Genomic DNA, 15,789 nt, shown 5'->3' with positions numbered 1-15,789 from the left:
ATTTGGTGTTCTGTGAAAAGGCAGCCATTTGAATTCAGAAGACCTGAGGGCCTGGTCCAACCCTGCTACTTAGCACTCCTGTGAGAGCTTTAAGAAAGAGCCAAAAGTATCACAATTCTTTTCCTACAAGGACAATAATAACACCTTCCTCTTGGGTTGTTGAAGGAATTAAGTAACATTTGTATTTAAAAGCACATGTAAACTGCAAAGTGCTAGAAAAAGAGACATTATGATAGATCCCCATACAGAATCACTCACTTTATAGATAAGACAGACATCTAAGGACAGTGACCGAATCACCCCCCAACTCCCAGCAGGGATCTTTTTCCTATACTTTATACTCTGAATTCGTAAAATACATTTTTATTCTTATTTGAAGGAATTCCAGCCTTAGGCCTATTTGTCTAAGTACAAAACTTGTAGTACAGAATAATTTTTTCTAAATATGTGAAGTAAAAATTAATTCAGATACTACCCCTACCAGAATAAAATCATTATAAAGCTCTCCATATGAACAATTTAGATCAGTACACTTTCACAGACAGCCACAGTTATTCTAAATTTAATGTTGCAAAATCACTCGGTTAATATTACGGAACACAGCTCATTTATGAAAACAATTTGCTAATGCTGAAGTTGTAAAATATTGAATTATTTCTGGAGAGTTTTAAATGTTTTCATAGATGTAAAGCCAAAGATCCTCTCTGTGACCAAAGTTAAATCAGACAACCCTGAGCCCTCTTCTCAGCTAGGCCTTAACCTAGGCCCCCAGCCTTGCTAGGCTACATACTCCAGTTTTAGCAAAAATCCTACTAAGTCAGTTTAGCCAGAATCCTCAAATTCTCAAGGACTGATCAAATTACTTATCCCTCAGCGGTGATAACTGATCATCCTGGCCAGCCTTCAGCAAGGTCCTATTAAATCATTTTGGCAAGGATCCACCCCCCACCCTTGATGTCTCCTCTTAATTTTCCACCCACTGACCCTTCAGTTAGCCTGTTGGCTACAAATGTCCAGCTATCCTTGTTGTATTCAGAGTTGAGTCCAATCTCTCTCCCCTATTGCAGTGGTCTTCATACACATCACAATAGTCCTTGTTGTTATTAACAAGTGTCAGAATAATGTTTTCTTTAACAGTACACATGCAAAAGTTGCACAAATCATTAGTGCAGAGCTCCATGAGTCATCATGAAGTGAAGCCCTGCATTTAAACCACTCCCTATTAATGCTTTGATAGTGGGTAGAAAGATGTGTTTGGACCTTCACATATTCTTCACATATTCAAGCATAGCCATGGAAAGTTGACAATTTAGTACAGAGCCCATGATAAGAAAACGAAAACAACAACAACAACAACAACAACAAAACTCTCTATCACACTGAAGAATGTGTTCTTTACGTGAGAAATTATTCTACAATAAAATCTGACTATCCTGCAGAGACTTGAATTTGAATTTCAATATGAAGAATTTTGGAGTTGCAAACCACTTCCCAATTTCTCAACATCGGTTTGAAAAGCACTATGCTATCTGATACGGTTTGGATCTGTGTCCCCATCCAAATCTCATGTTGAAATGTAATCCCCAGTGCTGGAGGTGGGGCCTTGGGGGAGGTGATTAGATCCTGGGTGCAATTTCTCATGGTTTAACATCATATCCCCTTGGTGCTGTCGTTGTGATAGTGAGTTCTTGAGATCTGGTTGTTTAAAAGTGTGTAGTCCCTCCCCCATCTCTCTCTTCCTTCTAATCCAGCCAGGTAAGCCTCCTGCTCCCACTCTGCCTTCTGCCATGAGTGAAAGCTCCCTGAAGCCTTCCCGGAGGCAGATGCTGCCATGCTTCCTGTACAGCTTGCAGAACCGTGAGCCAATTAAACCTCTTTCCTTTATAAATTACCCAGTCTCAGGTATTTCTTTATAGCAGTGTGAGAACGAAATAATACACTATCTTTAAAAAAAAATTAAAGAATGGAAATATTGACTATATAGACACAAACTAATCTAAAAATTTAAATTTTCTCTTAGATAACAAATACAGGAAATGGCATGGAAATATTTTACATAAAATTATTTTTAAATTACGAGCATGTTTTGAATAGGGACTAGAAAGCAACCAAAATCTAAAATAAAATTTAATGTCTGAATCTGTTAAAATGTTTACATTAACATATAAGTACACAGCCTATATACTTACCAGTGCTCATAAAATGTATCTCAAGCCTCAATGTGGCTGGCTTACCAATCAGAGGTCAATTGATTTCAGAACAGACCATTTCCATTATTCATCACATAAAGAGGACACAAGCAAAGTGTTAAATAAGCTGTCTACTCACTTGTGGCCATCAGCTCCTGACAATGCATACTGGCTGCTCTGTAGTCATGGAAGCAAAGTGCCTGCTCCACTAAAAGGATTAGAACCTGTCCTCGCCTTTCTTCTGGGTCCTCACCTGTAAGTCCAAGCAAACGACTTAATGATTATGACAAGCAACGTCAATTGATAGAAGAGCTTGTTAACACTGTCTTTCAAATTACTTCAAAAATAAAACAGAGAGATTAGATGGATTTTAAATGATGAGAGGAAAAAGTTGCTTTGACCTTTCGATCCACTTATGAAGCATGGAATTAGCCGTCAGTCTCCTAAGAGATCAATGATTAATATTAGTTCCTAATTAAAATACCCAAATCAGGAAGTCCAAAATCAGGGTAGTTTGGAGCCCTACAAAAAAGTCTTGGTATTACCAGGGTAAGGGAAAGAGAAGAAAATTTATGTTTCCAAAAGAAGCAGGTTATAAAAAGGGCTTGAAAAATAATGACCAGCAGATTAAGTGAATGGATGAAGATGATACAGCAATAAACTTCTCATCGTAAAAATTCAACTACTATTTAGAAATTGGAATGCAAATGCTGTCCAGAGCACTGGCAAAGATCGTTCCTTAACAAATTCTCGTTGGGCTCCTCTGAGCCTTACTGGGCCCTGTCCTTGGACATATCCTTGAGAGCCCAATTTTAGCACAACTTCTGCTGTCAGTTGTAGCCAGAATCCTCCACTCTGGATATCTGGTCATCCCTGATATCTGATCAAATCCCTCATCCCCGCCACCAACCCCCAGATGTTATCTGGTCACCCTAGCCAGCCCTCAGGCAAGAATTTGTACCGTTAGGTGGTTTAACCAGAATGCCTTCTTACCCCAGTGATTCTTCTTTGTAATTTTCCATCTGCCCCAACTTAGGTTCCAACATAAGTAAAACCCAACTCAATTGGAAACAGTAAAATCAGAAACAACCAACTATAACTAGGTACTACCCACATTAACTAATCAAGTATTTTCTTTGTCCACAAACACCTTATACAATTTTCCCATCACACCCGCTCAGAAGAGTCCTGAACCACTGTGAGTTTGGTGTTGCCTGATTCATGAATTGCTGTTTGCTGAAAATAAACCCTTAAAATTTTAATGCGCATAAGTTTACTTTTAACAAGCCCAATTTCTCTCTCTTACTGCAAAATTCCATTGCAGTAGTCCCTATACCTGTAGTGCAGAGTCTCTCTTACAATTTTTTGTTTATTCATTTGAGGAGATAGGTCTCCCTACGTGGCCCAGGCTGGTCTTAAACTCCTGAGCTCAAGCGATCCTCATGCCTCAGCCTCTCATTTAAACATGCATCAGGGATAATTTTTTCATTAACAGCACCCATGGATCTCAATCACACAGATGTATGTATATAAAAATGAGGATGAAAAATACAATTTACAATATCTTTAAAGCAAGTCTTACATTATTAACTTTACCCTCTGTAAACAGGATCACTATGAGATAAATAGGAATGGGGATATGGCTCCCCCTTCAAGCATTTTTTCTTTTGTCTCCTCTTGTCCAACTGATCAAAAAACCCACACCACTACCTTGCTGGCAATATAACCACTAACCCTGGGGCTTTAGTTATACCAAGAGAATAGCCATTCTTCTGTGCTCTCATGATGTTTGACCATGCCTTTTACTTAAAGAATTCTGGGAAATGGACTTAAGAAAATCTAAATATCAAACCAAGGTTGTGGAGGGTCTCTCCTGGGGAACAAAAGCTGGAAATGGATCTGCAGCCTGTTGCTACCAGCCAGACCACCAAGTGACCCATTATTTAAGGTAACTATGGCAACCAAATAACACCGACCTGCATACCCTACCACTCACCTGCGCACCCTACCACTCGCCTGCACTGCCCAGCCCAGCCGGCGTACTTTACCACAGATATCAATTCCTGCTTCTTTGCCTAAAAACAAAATCAAAAACAACAACAAAAACTCCCTACCGTTTTTTTCAGGGAGTCTACGGAGAGTCCTTGTACCTCTGCTGTCTCCCATGTGCTTGAGCCCAAGCCCTAAAATAAAAGCCTTGACTGGGAAAGCTGCTTGGCCGTGTGTGTGTGTATGTGTGTGTGCGCACGCGTGTGCGCACGCATGTGTGCATGTGCGCGTGTGCATGTATTTATTTATTTAGAGATGCGGTTTCTCTCCGTTGCCCAAGCTGGAGTGCAGTGCCACTATCACTGATCACTGTAATCTCGACCTCCCGGGTTCAAGCAATCCTCCCACCTCAGCCTCCAGAGTCGCTGGGCCTACAGGGACATACCACTAAACCTGGCTAACTTTTTTATTTTTTGTACAAACAGGGTCTTGCTATGTTACCCAGGCCAGTCTCAAACTCCTGGACTGAAGCAATCCTCCTGCCTCAACCTCCCAAAATGTTGGGATTAGAGGCATGAACCAACACACCTGGCTTGTGTTCATTTTTATTACGTGAGGAGCCAAACAGCCTGTGATCTGCAAAAACCACAACATTACTATGCTAGCTAACACACTATCTACATTAAATTTTTGACTTTTTTCCTTCTAAAGGCTAACAGAATGAAAATAATTTGGGGCTCAAGGGATCACAGTTCTGGCATGCGGGTTATTTCAAAGTGAAAACATTTGAGCTACAGAAGATGCAGAAAGACATCCTAACTGAATTTATCTTATCTGAATAAAGCAGTGTCTTCGTAAAATAAAACTGCAATTAAACCCCCTCCACAGGAGTTTCCTGAGAACTCAGTTGGAACACAGACTGTCAGCTCGCATCAAAAAGCCCAACTGAAACTTCTATACTTTCCCACTGAAGCCCTAGCCCCTCCCACCCCATCCCCCTTTTTGTTAAGTTGGTATATAAACCTTACTTCTTGCTATTCAAGAGTTATTAATCACTAAGTGACTTCTGCATGCATCTGTAAAAAAAATCTTGTTTTTCTCCTGTCTATTGTCAATTAATTCACAGGCACCTGATCAACCATTTGAAACAAAGTAGATGAAGAAAAAGTTTTCGTCCCAACAGGGACTTTAAACATTTTTGCCAGGTCTTTTAAAAGCATCTTCCCCTTTGAGTGTTCTTAAATGACAAATATAAAGGGGGAAAACCTTAAACACAAAATAAGTTTATAGTTTCACTGAAAGTACTAATCTTTTATTTATCAGAGTAAGTTTCTAGAGTCTAAAAATATACAAGAAAAATTCAGCTCATGTTAAAAGATCTAAAATTATTTTCCCAAAAGTTTTAGAAAATATTTTTTTAAATATTTTATATAAAATATTTTATTTCTTTACCTAAAATATAGGTTTTCGTTGCCCTTTCAACATATTCCTTTACTTTTCACTCTCTTAAAAACAATTTATTTGAATGGTAGGCTATCAGGACAAAAAAAAGTATGATTATCTTTTTGATAATCTTTATTATCTATTAAAACATAAGCTTTTGGCAGACAGGGGTTGGTTCATAGTTGGATGCTCAATACCCAGCATCAAGTTATGCACACAATAGAGAGGCTCAAAAAAATACAGTCATGAGTTGCTTAACAAGAGGAATACATTCTATGACATGTGTCATTAGGCATTTCCATCTTGAGCAAATATCATAGAGTGCACTCACACAAACCTAGATGGTATAGCCTACTACATACCTAGGCTATATGGTATAGCTCCCAGGCTACAAACCTGTACAGTATATTTCTGTACTGAATACTATGGGCAACTGGAATGCAATGGTAGGAATTATGTGCATCTAAACATAGAAAAGATACAGTAAAAATAATGTACAAAAGATAAAAAATGGTAACTCTGTATAGGACATTTACCATGGATGGAGTTTACAGGACTGGAAGTTGTTCTGGGTGAGTCAGTTTGTTGGGTGGTGAGTGAATGTGAAGGCCGAGGATATGACTGTACACTACTGCAGACATTATAAACACTCTACACTGAGGCTACATGAAATTTAGTAAAAAAAATTTTTCTTTCTTCAGTAATAAGTTAACTATAGGTTACCATAACTTAAACAAAACAAAACAAAACAAAACAAAAAACAGAATCTCACTGTGTCGCCTAGGCTGGAGTGTAATGGCATGATCAATAGTTACATAACTCACTGTAACCTCATGAACTCCTTGGTTCGAGGCAGCCTCCTGTCTCAGCACCCTAAGTAGTTAGGCCTACAAGCATGCATCATCACACCCAGGAAATTTTTTATTTTTATTTTTTGTAGAGACAGGATTTCACTATGTTTCTCAGGATGGTGTGGAACTCCTGGCCTCAAGTGATTCACTTGCCTCAACCTTCCAAAGTGTTGGGATTAGAGGCTTGAGCCGCCATGACCATCCTTTTTTTTTTTTTTTTTTTTAACTTTTTAAAACTTTTCTTGTTAAATACTAAGACACAAACACACATACTAGTCTAGCCCAAACACTGGGTCAGGACATCAATATCACTTTCTTCCACCTCCACCTATTGTCCCACTGGAAGGCCTTCGGGGCCATGACACATGGAGCTATCATCTCCTATGATATCAATGCCTTCTGGAATCCCTCCTGAAGGACCTGCCTGAGGCTATTTTACAGTTAACTTTTTTCTTTTATAAACAGGAGGTGCACCTTTGAAAATAACATAGTATAGTAAATACATAAGCCAGTAACATAGTCATTTAGTATCTTTACCAAGAATTACGTACCAACATAACTGTATGTGGCAAACTTACACAACTGGCTGTATAGGAGGTTTACATCTCCATCACCACAAAAAGGTGAATAATGTGTTATAACGGCTGATGTCACTAGGCGATAGGAATTTTCAGCTCTATTTTAATTTTATGGAACCACCATTGCATATGAGATCGTTGTTGACCAAAATTTCATGTACCATTGGTGTGCAGTACGACTGTAAATTCTCAATAAAACAGGCACAGAGGCCAGGCACGGTGGCTCACACCTGTAATCCTAGCATTTTGGGAGGCTGAGGTGGGTGGATCACTTGAGGCAAGGAATTCAAGACCAGCCTGGCCAACATGGTGAAATCCCGTCTCTACTAAAAATACAAAAATTAGCTAGGCATGGTGGCGGATGCCTGTAATCCCAGCTACTCGGGAGGCTGAGGCGTGAGAATTATTTGAACCCGGGAGGCAGAGGTGGCAGTGAGCCGAGATCGCACCACCGCACTCCAGCCTAGGTGACACAGTGAGACTCTGGCTCAAAAAAACAAAAACAAAAAAATGGCATAGATTAAATTCGGAATGTTATTTTCAATTATAAGACAAATAATTCAGCTACAAAACAAATACAATGTAATTTGGATATGTAGGCTAAAAAGGACAAAAATCTAATATATTTCATATTTTAAAGAGCCTTAAAATTATTTTTAATATTTCCAGGAAATGGCCAGGCATGGTGGCTCACGCCTGTAATCCCAGCACTTTTGGAGGCCGAGGCAGGCGGATCACCTGGGGTCAGGAGTTTGAGACCAGCCTGACCAACATGGAGAAACCACATCTCTACTAAAAATACAAAAAATTAGCCAGGTGTGGTGGCACATGCCTATAATCCCAGCTACTTGGGAGGCTAAGGCAGGAGAATCACTTGAACCCAGGAAGTGGAGGTTGCGGTGAGCTGAGATCATGCCATTGTACTCTAGCCTGAGAAACAGGAGTGAAACTCCGTCTCAAAAAAAAAAAAAAAAATTCCAGGAAAAAATAGAAAATATGTATAGGGCCCTTGATTTTCTAAGCTATAATATGGTTTGGAGGAAAAAGCAAACATGTTACAGACAGAGTTGAATAAAACTTTTAAAATACGTCCCTATCAATCTTCTTTATGTGCTTCACAAGTTTAAATAAAATCCAAGGCAAGTATTGGCCCAATCTACTCTAAAAAGATTCTAGGGCCAGGCATGGTGGCTCACGCTTGTAATCTTAGCACTTTGGGAGGCTGAGGTAGGAGGATCGTTTGAGGGAAGGAGTTCAATACCAACCTGGAAAACAGAGCGAGACTTCATCTCTACAAAAAAAAAAAAAAGAAAAGAAAAATGTTTCTAATTAGCTGGGCATGGTGGTACACGCCTGTAGTTCCAGCTAGTCAGGAGGCTGAGGCAGGAGGATCCCCTGAGCCCAGGAGTTCAAGATTACAGTGAGATACGATCATCCCACTGCACTTCAGCCTGGGCAACAGATCAAGAGTCTGTCTCTAAATAAATAAATCCTTAAAAAGGGATGATGTTGCACTGAGATTCATAAACCTATTATTAGAATAACACACTCATGATTTAGTAACAGTAACATATATTGGAAATGGAATATGTAATGTTTCTCTATAATAAATGCGCCTATAACACAATATAAAACCTATTTCCTACATAACATATTGAAATGTTTGCATTTCTTCAGAATACATTAAATTAAAAATGAAAGGTCCAGATTATAATTTTTTATGTCAACCTAGCTAGGCTACAAGCTCTAATCTGGATGGTACTGTGAAGGTATTTTGCAGATATAATTAAAGACGGTATTCAGTTGACTTTACATAAAGAAGCTTATCCTAGATAATCTTGGTGGGTCTGACCGAACTTCAGGGAAGGCTTTAAAGAGGTTGAGGTTTTCCAGAAAGAAAGAAAGAGATGGGGCCGGGCCCAGTGGTTCACACCTGCAATCCCAACACTTTGGGAGGCTGCGACGGGTGAATTGCTTGAGCCCAGGAGTTCAAAACCAGCATGGGCAAAATAGTGAGACCCCGTCTCTGTAAACAAAAACCTAAAAAATAGTCATAAAATAAAGAGCTGGTGGTTGGGGAGAGATTCCCACCTGTGAATGACAGCTTCAGGCCATGTCCACAGAGTTCCCTCCTGCTCCTGACCTTCTCTTCCTGACTGACTGCCTATGGACTTCAGACTTGCTTAGCCAATCCCCATAGTAGTAAAAGCCCATTCCTGGTAATGAAGTCTTTAACATGTATCCCACCTACAGTTTCTGCTCCTCTGGTTAAGTCGTGACTAACAGACCAGGTATCTAAACTACTCAGTGTCTTTCATAACCTCATTTGGATGCATTCCTTTCTCTTATGTTATCAGATCAATTAATTTTTGATTTGAGATGTGGTAAAATCTGCTGAATGTCTGTGAAAATAGCCAGATGCAAAGGTCTTGTGAATGAAATGAAGAACAATAAAGTCCACTGATTATTATTATATAGTGTCAAAAAGGGTGGAAACAGAATACGAGTAAAGGGTTTAACTTAAAACCTCTTAACTATAAAATCCTCAGTAATTATTTAACTTTTCTCTATTCCTGTCTCCTCACTTTCAAAATGAGATTCCTATTTCTGCCTACAAAGGACAAAGAAGGAACTGAGATAAGTATTAAAGCATAAAATGAGTATTATTATTGTTGTTAATGGAAACTTTTTATAAAGATGTGCCAAATAGTTATCTCAAAGTTCAAAGTTATTTAACTGTTTTTAATTCAGGACAATTCCAATCTGAGCAGGTGGATTAAATGAAAAATATAACCAAAGGGCTGATCTTAGTGATTTACTTCTACAAATAAAGTGGAAATGACGGTGTGTGACTTCCAAGACCATATCATAAAAGGCATTACAGCTTCCTCTTTGCTTTCTTGTGAATCAAATCGCTCTAGGAGAAACTAGCTGCCATGGTGAGAGAACACACTCAAGCAGCCCGATGGAGAGTTCCATGTAGCAGGAGACTGAGGCCTCTTACCAACAGCCATAAAGGACTGAGACCCCCTGCCAAGAGCCATGTGAATGAGCCCTCTTAGAAGCAGAACCTTCAGCCCCATTAGAGCCTTCGGGTGAGGTCTGTAAATATTCCCCTTGAAGTTGGCAAGGTCAGTGTAACTGTGGCCAAGAATAAAATACACTGGAAATGAAGCTGCCCAAATATCAAGGATAGATTTGAAAATGCCTTGAAGCAGCCGGGCACAGTGGTCACGCCTGTAATCCCAGCACTTTGGGAGGCAGAGGCAGGTGGATCACCTGAAGTTAGGAGTTCGAGACCAGCCTGACCACCATGGGGAAACCCCGTTTCTACTAAAAATACAAAATTAGCTGGGTGTGGTGGCGCATGCCTGTAATCCCAGCTACTCAGGAGGCTAAGGCAGGAGACTCCCTTGAATCTGGGAGGCACAGGTTGCAGTGAGCCAAGATGGCACCATTGCACTCCGGCCTGGGCAACAAGAGTGAAACTCTGTCTCAAGAAAAAAAAGAAAATGCCTTGAAGATTTTGCTGGTTTCTCCTGGAGCACTAATTCCAGGAGCCTTCAGCCAACAAGAAGGAAGTCTGGGTACTCTGAGACCATCAAATGGAAAAAGTACAAGGAGAAATCACAGAGAGAAGAGACACCTGTAAAGCCCTATATCAGCCCCCAGCTATTTAAGTCTTCCCAGCCCAAGTACCCAAACATGTGAGTAACGCAGCCTTTGACATGAGTCCATCCCTAGCCACGATCTGATGCAATTTCATAAAAGACCATGACGTGCTTAGCTGAGCCCAATCTCCAGAAAAGATTGAGAAAATCTCTTTTCTCTGTTTCTGGAGAGAGAAAAATAAATGGTTGTTTTTTAAGCCACTGGGTTTTGGGTAGTTCGTAAAGCAGTAACAGATAACCAAAACACTCTATAAGGTAAAGGCCACCTGCTTTATGATACCTTGCTTAATTCCCCAGGCAAAAATTAGCATGGCCTTTCTTCGAGTCTTCTAATATTTGTTTACAGAAGCCATGCACTATGATCACATCCTATGTTGGCAGTATAATTACTTGTTTCCCTAGCTCTCTAAGAGTCTAAATTCTCAGAGGGCAGCAGCTATGTGTAACAGAACTTTGTATCCACAGTACCTAGCAGAAAAATATTACTTTCTCTCTTCCCATTAAAAATTCATATAGATTACCAAGACCACAGGTATTCCTGTTACTATGTTAACACATCACAAAGACAAAAGAGGAAATAAATCCTAGTAGGAACATAAAAATGCAGATGGCACCTCTGAGCTGCTTTGTTAGCTTCTGTGGCCTGGATCCTTATGGAATTCTTCCCTGATGATCAGAGTGCATCAGAGTTTACAGAGCACTTTCACATGCACTAACTCATGTGGGTCTCTCATAACTTCACGGGTGAAGAAAGGGGGTATCATTCCTATTTTCCAGATGCAGAAAATGGAACTAAAGTAATTTAGCAAATGTGTGGCACAGAGTTAGAACTTGAACCAGTGTTCTGACTCCACATGCACTGTTCTCCCCATTCGTTCCAGATGTCTCACAATGGATGACTGGCCCCAATCACACTACCATCACGTTGCCAGTCTGCTGCAAGTCCAAATATAAAGATGCTGATGCTATACCTTCACACAGACTAGAAAAGGATAAATGACACACACGATTACTAAAACTAGAGACCTTAACAGTCCTACATAATACAATTTAAAAATATTTAGTCCATTAAATATGTTACATATATATGTGGCTTAGATGAATACAATTTCCAACCACTGATTATACAACCAAATGACCAACAACTCTTCTTGCAGAGATCAGCATAAGACAAAACTACAAAAAAAAAAAGTATTAAAAAGACTGGTGAGCAGAAGGATGTAGTTAAGGAAATATGAAATGTAGAGTCAAAAAGACTTTCCTTAAAAGCCAAAGCCTGCTATTTAACCCTGCTGGGCAAAATATTTAACTTCTCTCATCTCCAACTTCCCTCGCAAAATGAGAAGAATACCAAAATCAACATCATTTATGAGATGATTAAATGAGATAAAATACATGAAAACCCCACTGAATAGTAAATGCATAACGTTTTCTAACAAATTGTTCAGGTTCAAACGCAAAACCAAATTAGACACTGAAGGTGAACTGGTAAGGTTGGTTTGTTTTATATGTAGGTTTTCTGGTTATAAATGGTAACACTGACTTCTGCTCCTGATCACACAACCACTTTGAGGCACCCTGAATAAGCTTGTCTTCGTTTAAGTAACAGATAGTTCCAGAAGCTCAATATTGGCACATTTTTATAACACGTCAATTTTTCTAGAAAATACTAATCCTTGCCCAAAAATGTTCTTCTTAGCTAGTTGAGAGGCTGAGGCAGGAAGATTTCACTGCACTCCAGCCTCAGCAACAGAGCGAGACCCTGTCTAATAAAAAAGCTGTTCTGCTGACACTGTAAGCATATACTCTGCTATTCTCCTGCAATGATGTCAAGAATAATATAGAAAAAGCTTATTCTGCAGTTTAGTACTCAAAAGACTCACCTGCAACCCTCAGCAGCTCAGCAAGGCCCAGAAGCTTGGTGGATTGTTTATAGCATGTGGGGGACTGGGAAATACACTCCTTGATGAGACTGATCCGATCAGGGCACAATCGCACTACAAAAGAAAGACATATTAAAGACTTGGACCAGGGACATCACGAAAGGGTGTTAATGGCCTTCCTAATGCAAGGCATCCAAAGAAAATGAAAACTGTGTAAGGCATCAGATGAAGGAGAATTAAGTAAAAGTAAAAGGCATGTTTAACAAACAGCAAAATTATTATTGCTTCTGAGTAAATAATGTACAACCTTGATCTTTTCTTTATAACCAAACTTCTGAAGCACAGGAAATGAAGTGTTCATCTGAAACTAGAAAAAAACTGTTTCACTGTTTTATGTACCATGTCAGCACTTAGGGAAAAATTTAAACAAGACAGCATTTGTCTCTAAAAACTTCATATACTTAGTATTATACCAGCCCCCTCACATCTCACCCTCTAAGCCCCATTCCTTGCTCTAAATATCCATTTGCCACCTCCACTCATCACCCCAGTTTGGAAGGCAGGAGTCTTCAAAGTGCTCACTGTTGCAATTTATTAACCTTCCTCCAAACATAAGCCCAATTTTCTCACATAAACTGGATATTAGGAAAATAAAACACATCTGATCAAACCAATTCAAACTATGAAGAAATGAAAATCACATTTAAAAAACCTAGACAAAGGCTACTATGTATATTCTAGGAACAAATGGTACTTATTTATAGCAGAGATGGCAACCTTTAAGAAACACAGCACTGCCAGGGAGGCTGGCCCCCAATAATTATAATAACAACAACTACAATAGCAGCTGATGTGAAAGGAATACAAGCTATGTCTCAGGCACTGTTGGAGGTGCTTTATATATAGTAGCCCTACACAGCAAACTCTTATTAATAGAAGGCAGGTACTATTATCCTCAAGAGAAGAAATTGAGGTGCAGAAAGGTTAAATACTTTGGCAAAGGTCACTGAAAAAGTGATGGGACCAAAATTCAACCCGGCTCGCTAAATGTTTTCACACCTTGAATCCTTTATCCTTTCCTAAATCCATGGCTGCTCTCTATATATCTTGTGTTCTCTCAAAACTTCTACATAGGTGAGAGGGGCCAGGGAAGGGGGAGATAAAGAAGAGAGCTGGTATTTTTCCTCTGGAATGGGCTTTTTGGGGGAAGGTAAGGATTTACTACAATTTAATGTTAAACTCAAAACAGGTTGTAAGGAAAGTACAAAGAAATCCTCTATACTCTTTGCTGAGGTTAACAGATGATTAATAATTTGCGCCTTCACACATGTCCACATGCAATCATGCATGCATACCCTCCCTGCTTCCTTCCTCTGTATATTCACACAGGAATATGTATATACACACACAAATACTTATACATGTACAAATACAAATATTTATAATAGACATGTATACAAGTGCATATATAAACAAATAGTTACACAAATATACATACATTTTTTTTTGAACCATTTGAGAATAAGTTGCAAATAACATTTCTCTTTATTGCTAAATACTTCAGCAATAAAGTGTGTTTCCTAATGTTTTGACTCTTTTTTTTTTTTTTTTTTTTTTTTTTGAGATAGAATCTCCCTCTCTTGCCCAGGCTGGAGTGCAGTGGCGCAATCTCAGCTTACTGCAACCTCCACCTCCCAGGTTCAAGCGATTCTTCTGCCTCAGCCTCCCAAGTAGCTGGGACTACAGGCATGTGCCACCACGCCCGGCTAATTTTTGTATTCTTAGTAGTGACGGGGTTTCACCATATTGGCCAGGCTAGTCTAGAACTCCTGACCTTGTGATCCGCCCTCCTCGGCCTCCCAAAGTACTAGGATTACAGGCGTGAGCCAATGCACGTGGCCTAGACTCTCTTAAAATGAATATTTATACATCTACAACAATAATCCTGTTGTGCGTGGCCTTAACTATAAAATATAAAGTAAATGTACTTACTCTTCAGTTACTTCCTTCAAAAGCACCATTGCTAATACCTACATCTGATTATAGCTTCTGTAGACTGTATTACTCTTCCCAATTATCCACTGCAACTATTCATATCCCAAATTCCTGCTTCAGTAACATGAGGCTTGGCCCTCTGACATCTACAGGCAATTAATGTGAGTGGAAATGACACATGCCACTTCTGAGTGAAAGCTGTTAAGAGTCATCGTGGAATTCCACTACAGATCTTTCCCTTCTACTGTGACAAGGCTGTGTCTCATGGGGTGGTGCTGCGGCTAACCAAAGTGGACATGATCGTGAGCAAGGAACAAGCCTGTTATCACATATTATGCACGGGGTGGTGCTGCGGCTAACCAAAGTGGACATGATCGTGAGCAAGGAACAAGCCTGTTATCACATATTATGCACGGGGTGGTGCTGCGGCTAACCAAAGTGGACATGATCGTGAGCAAGGAACAAGCCTGTTATCACATATTATGCACGGGGTGGTGCTGCGGCTAACCAAAGTGGACATGATCGTGAGCAAGGAACAAGCCTGTTATCACATATTATGGAGATTCTGAGTTTTTCACTACAGCACAATCGTAAAAACTCACCGATACAGTATACTTCAAGCCTTTCCATACTTATCACAATAAAAACACTGTGGGTTTTTTCCTCAATATCCGCTACTATTTTATGGGGCTTTTTCCAGATTCCGTAACATATGATAATTATGAGATAGGTACTTTTAACACATTTCTAATTTGATTTTCAAAACAAAATTTGATTTTCAAAACAAAATTTGTTGCATATATTATCTGCATTCCACATATATAAAAATCTGGAGTTTTCATAGCTGCTTTTATGGCTTTGTTGATGAATTATTGTATTCTTCTTAGAGAAGCTCTAGCTTTAGTAATTCTACTAAACTGACTTCCTTACTTTTACCACTCCTTTTCTAGCTCAATAAAATCAAGGTAGAGAACTGAAACCACACATAGCAATGGCTCATCATTTTCTCTAAAATTCCATTTAATGGAACACTCAAGTTTGATTATTTGTCTCCTGTTGCCCTAAGCAATGCACACTACTAATATTTGAAGTACATTAAATAAATTTGGAGAGCAGGATTCTAATAGACTGCAATTACCCTGTTCAAATGACTTTTTACTTTATTTACTTACATATTTTCTGATCCTCTG

General features: G+C 39.3%; 1 protein-coding gene across 2 annotated transcripts in view; it reads right to left on the bottom strand.

The window, feature by feature from the left end:
* The window catches only part of NBAS (NBAS subunit of NRZ tethering complex), a 395,596-nt gene that overhangs the window by 187,051 nt on the left and 192,756 nt on the right, over positions 1–15,789 (bottom strand). For both annotated transcript variants that reach the window (XM_024242131.2, XM_054548369.2), the window contains exons 32-33: positions 12,605–12,718; positions 2,329–2,442 (exon numbers count right to left, since the gene is read on the bottom strand). In XM_024242131.2, the coding sequence (XP_024097899.2) occupies positions 2,329–2,442; positions 12,605–12,718 (228 nt within the window). The remainder of the gene's footprint in view (positions 1–2,328; positions 2,443–12,604; positions 12,719–15,789) is intronic.

This window comes from Pongo abelii, chromosome 12 (genome assembly GCF_028885655.2).
Source record: "Pongo abelii isolate AG06213 chromosome 12, NHGRI_mPonAbe1-v2.0_pri, whole genome shotgun sequence".
Classification (NCBI taxonomy): Eukaryota; Metazoa; Chordata; class Mammalia; order Primates; family Hominidae; genus Pongo; species Pongo abelii.
This window is presented reverse-complemented; position numbering and strand designations above follow the sequence as displayed.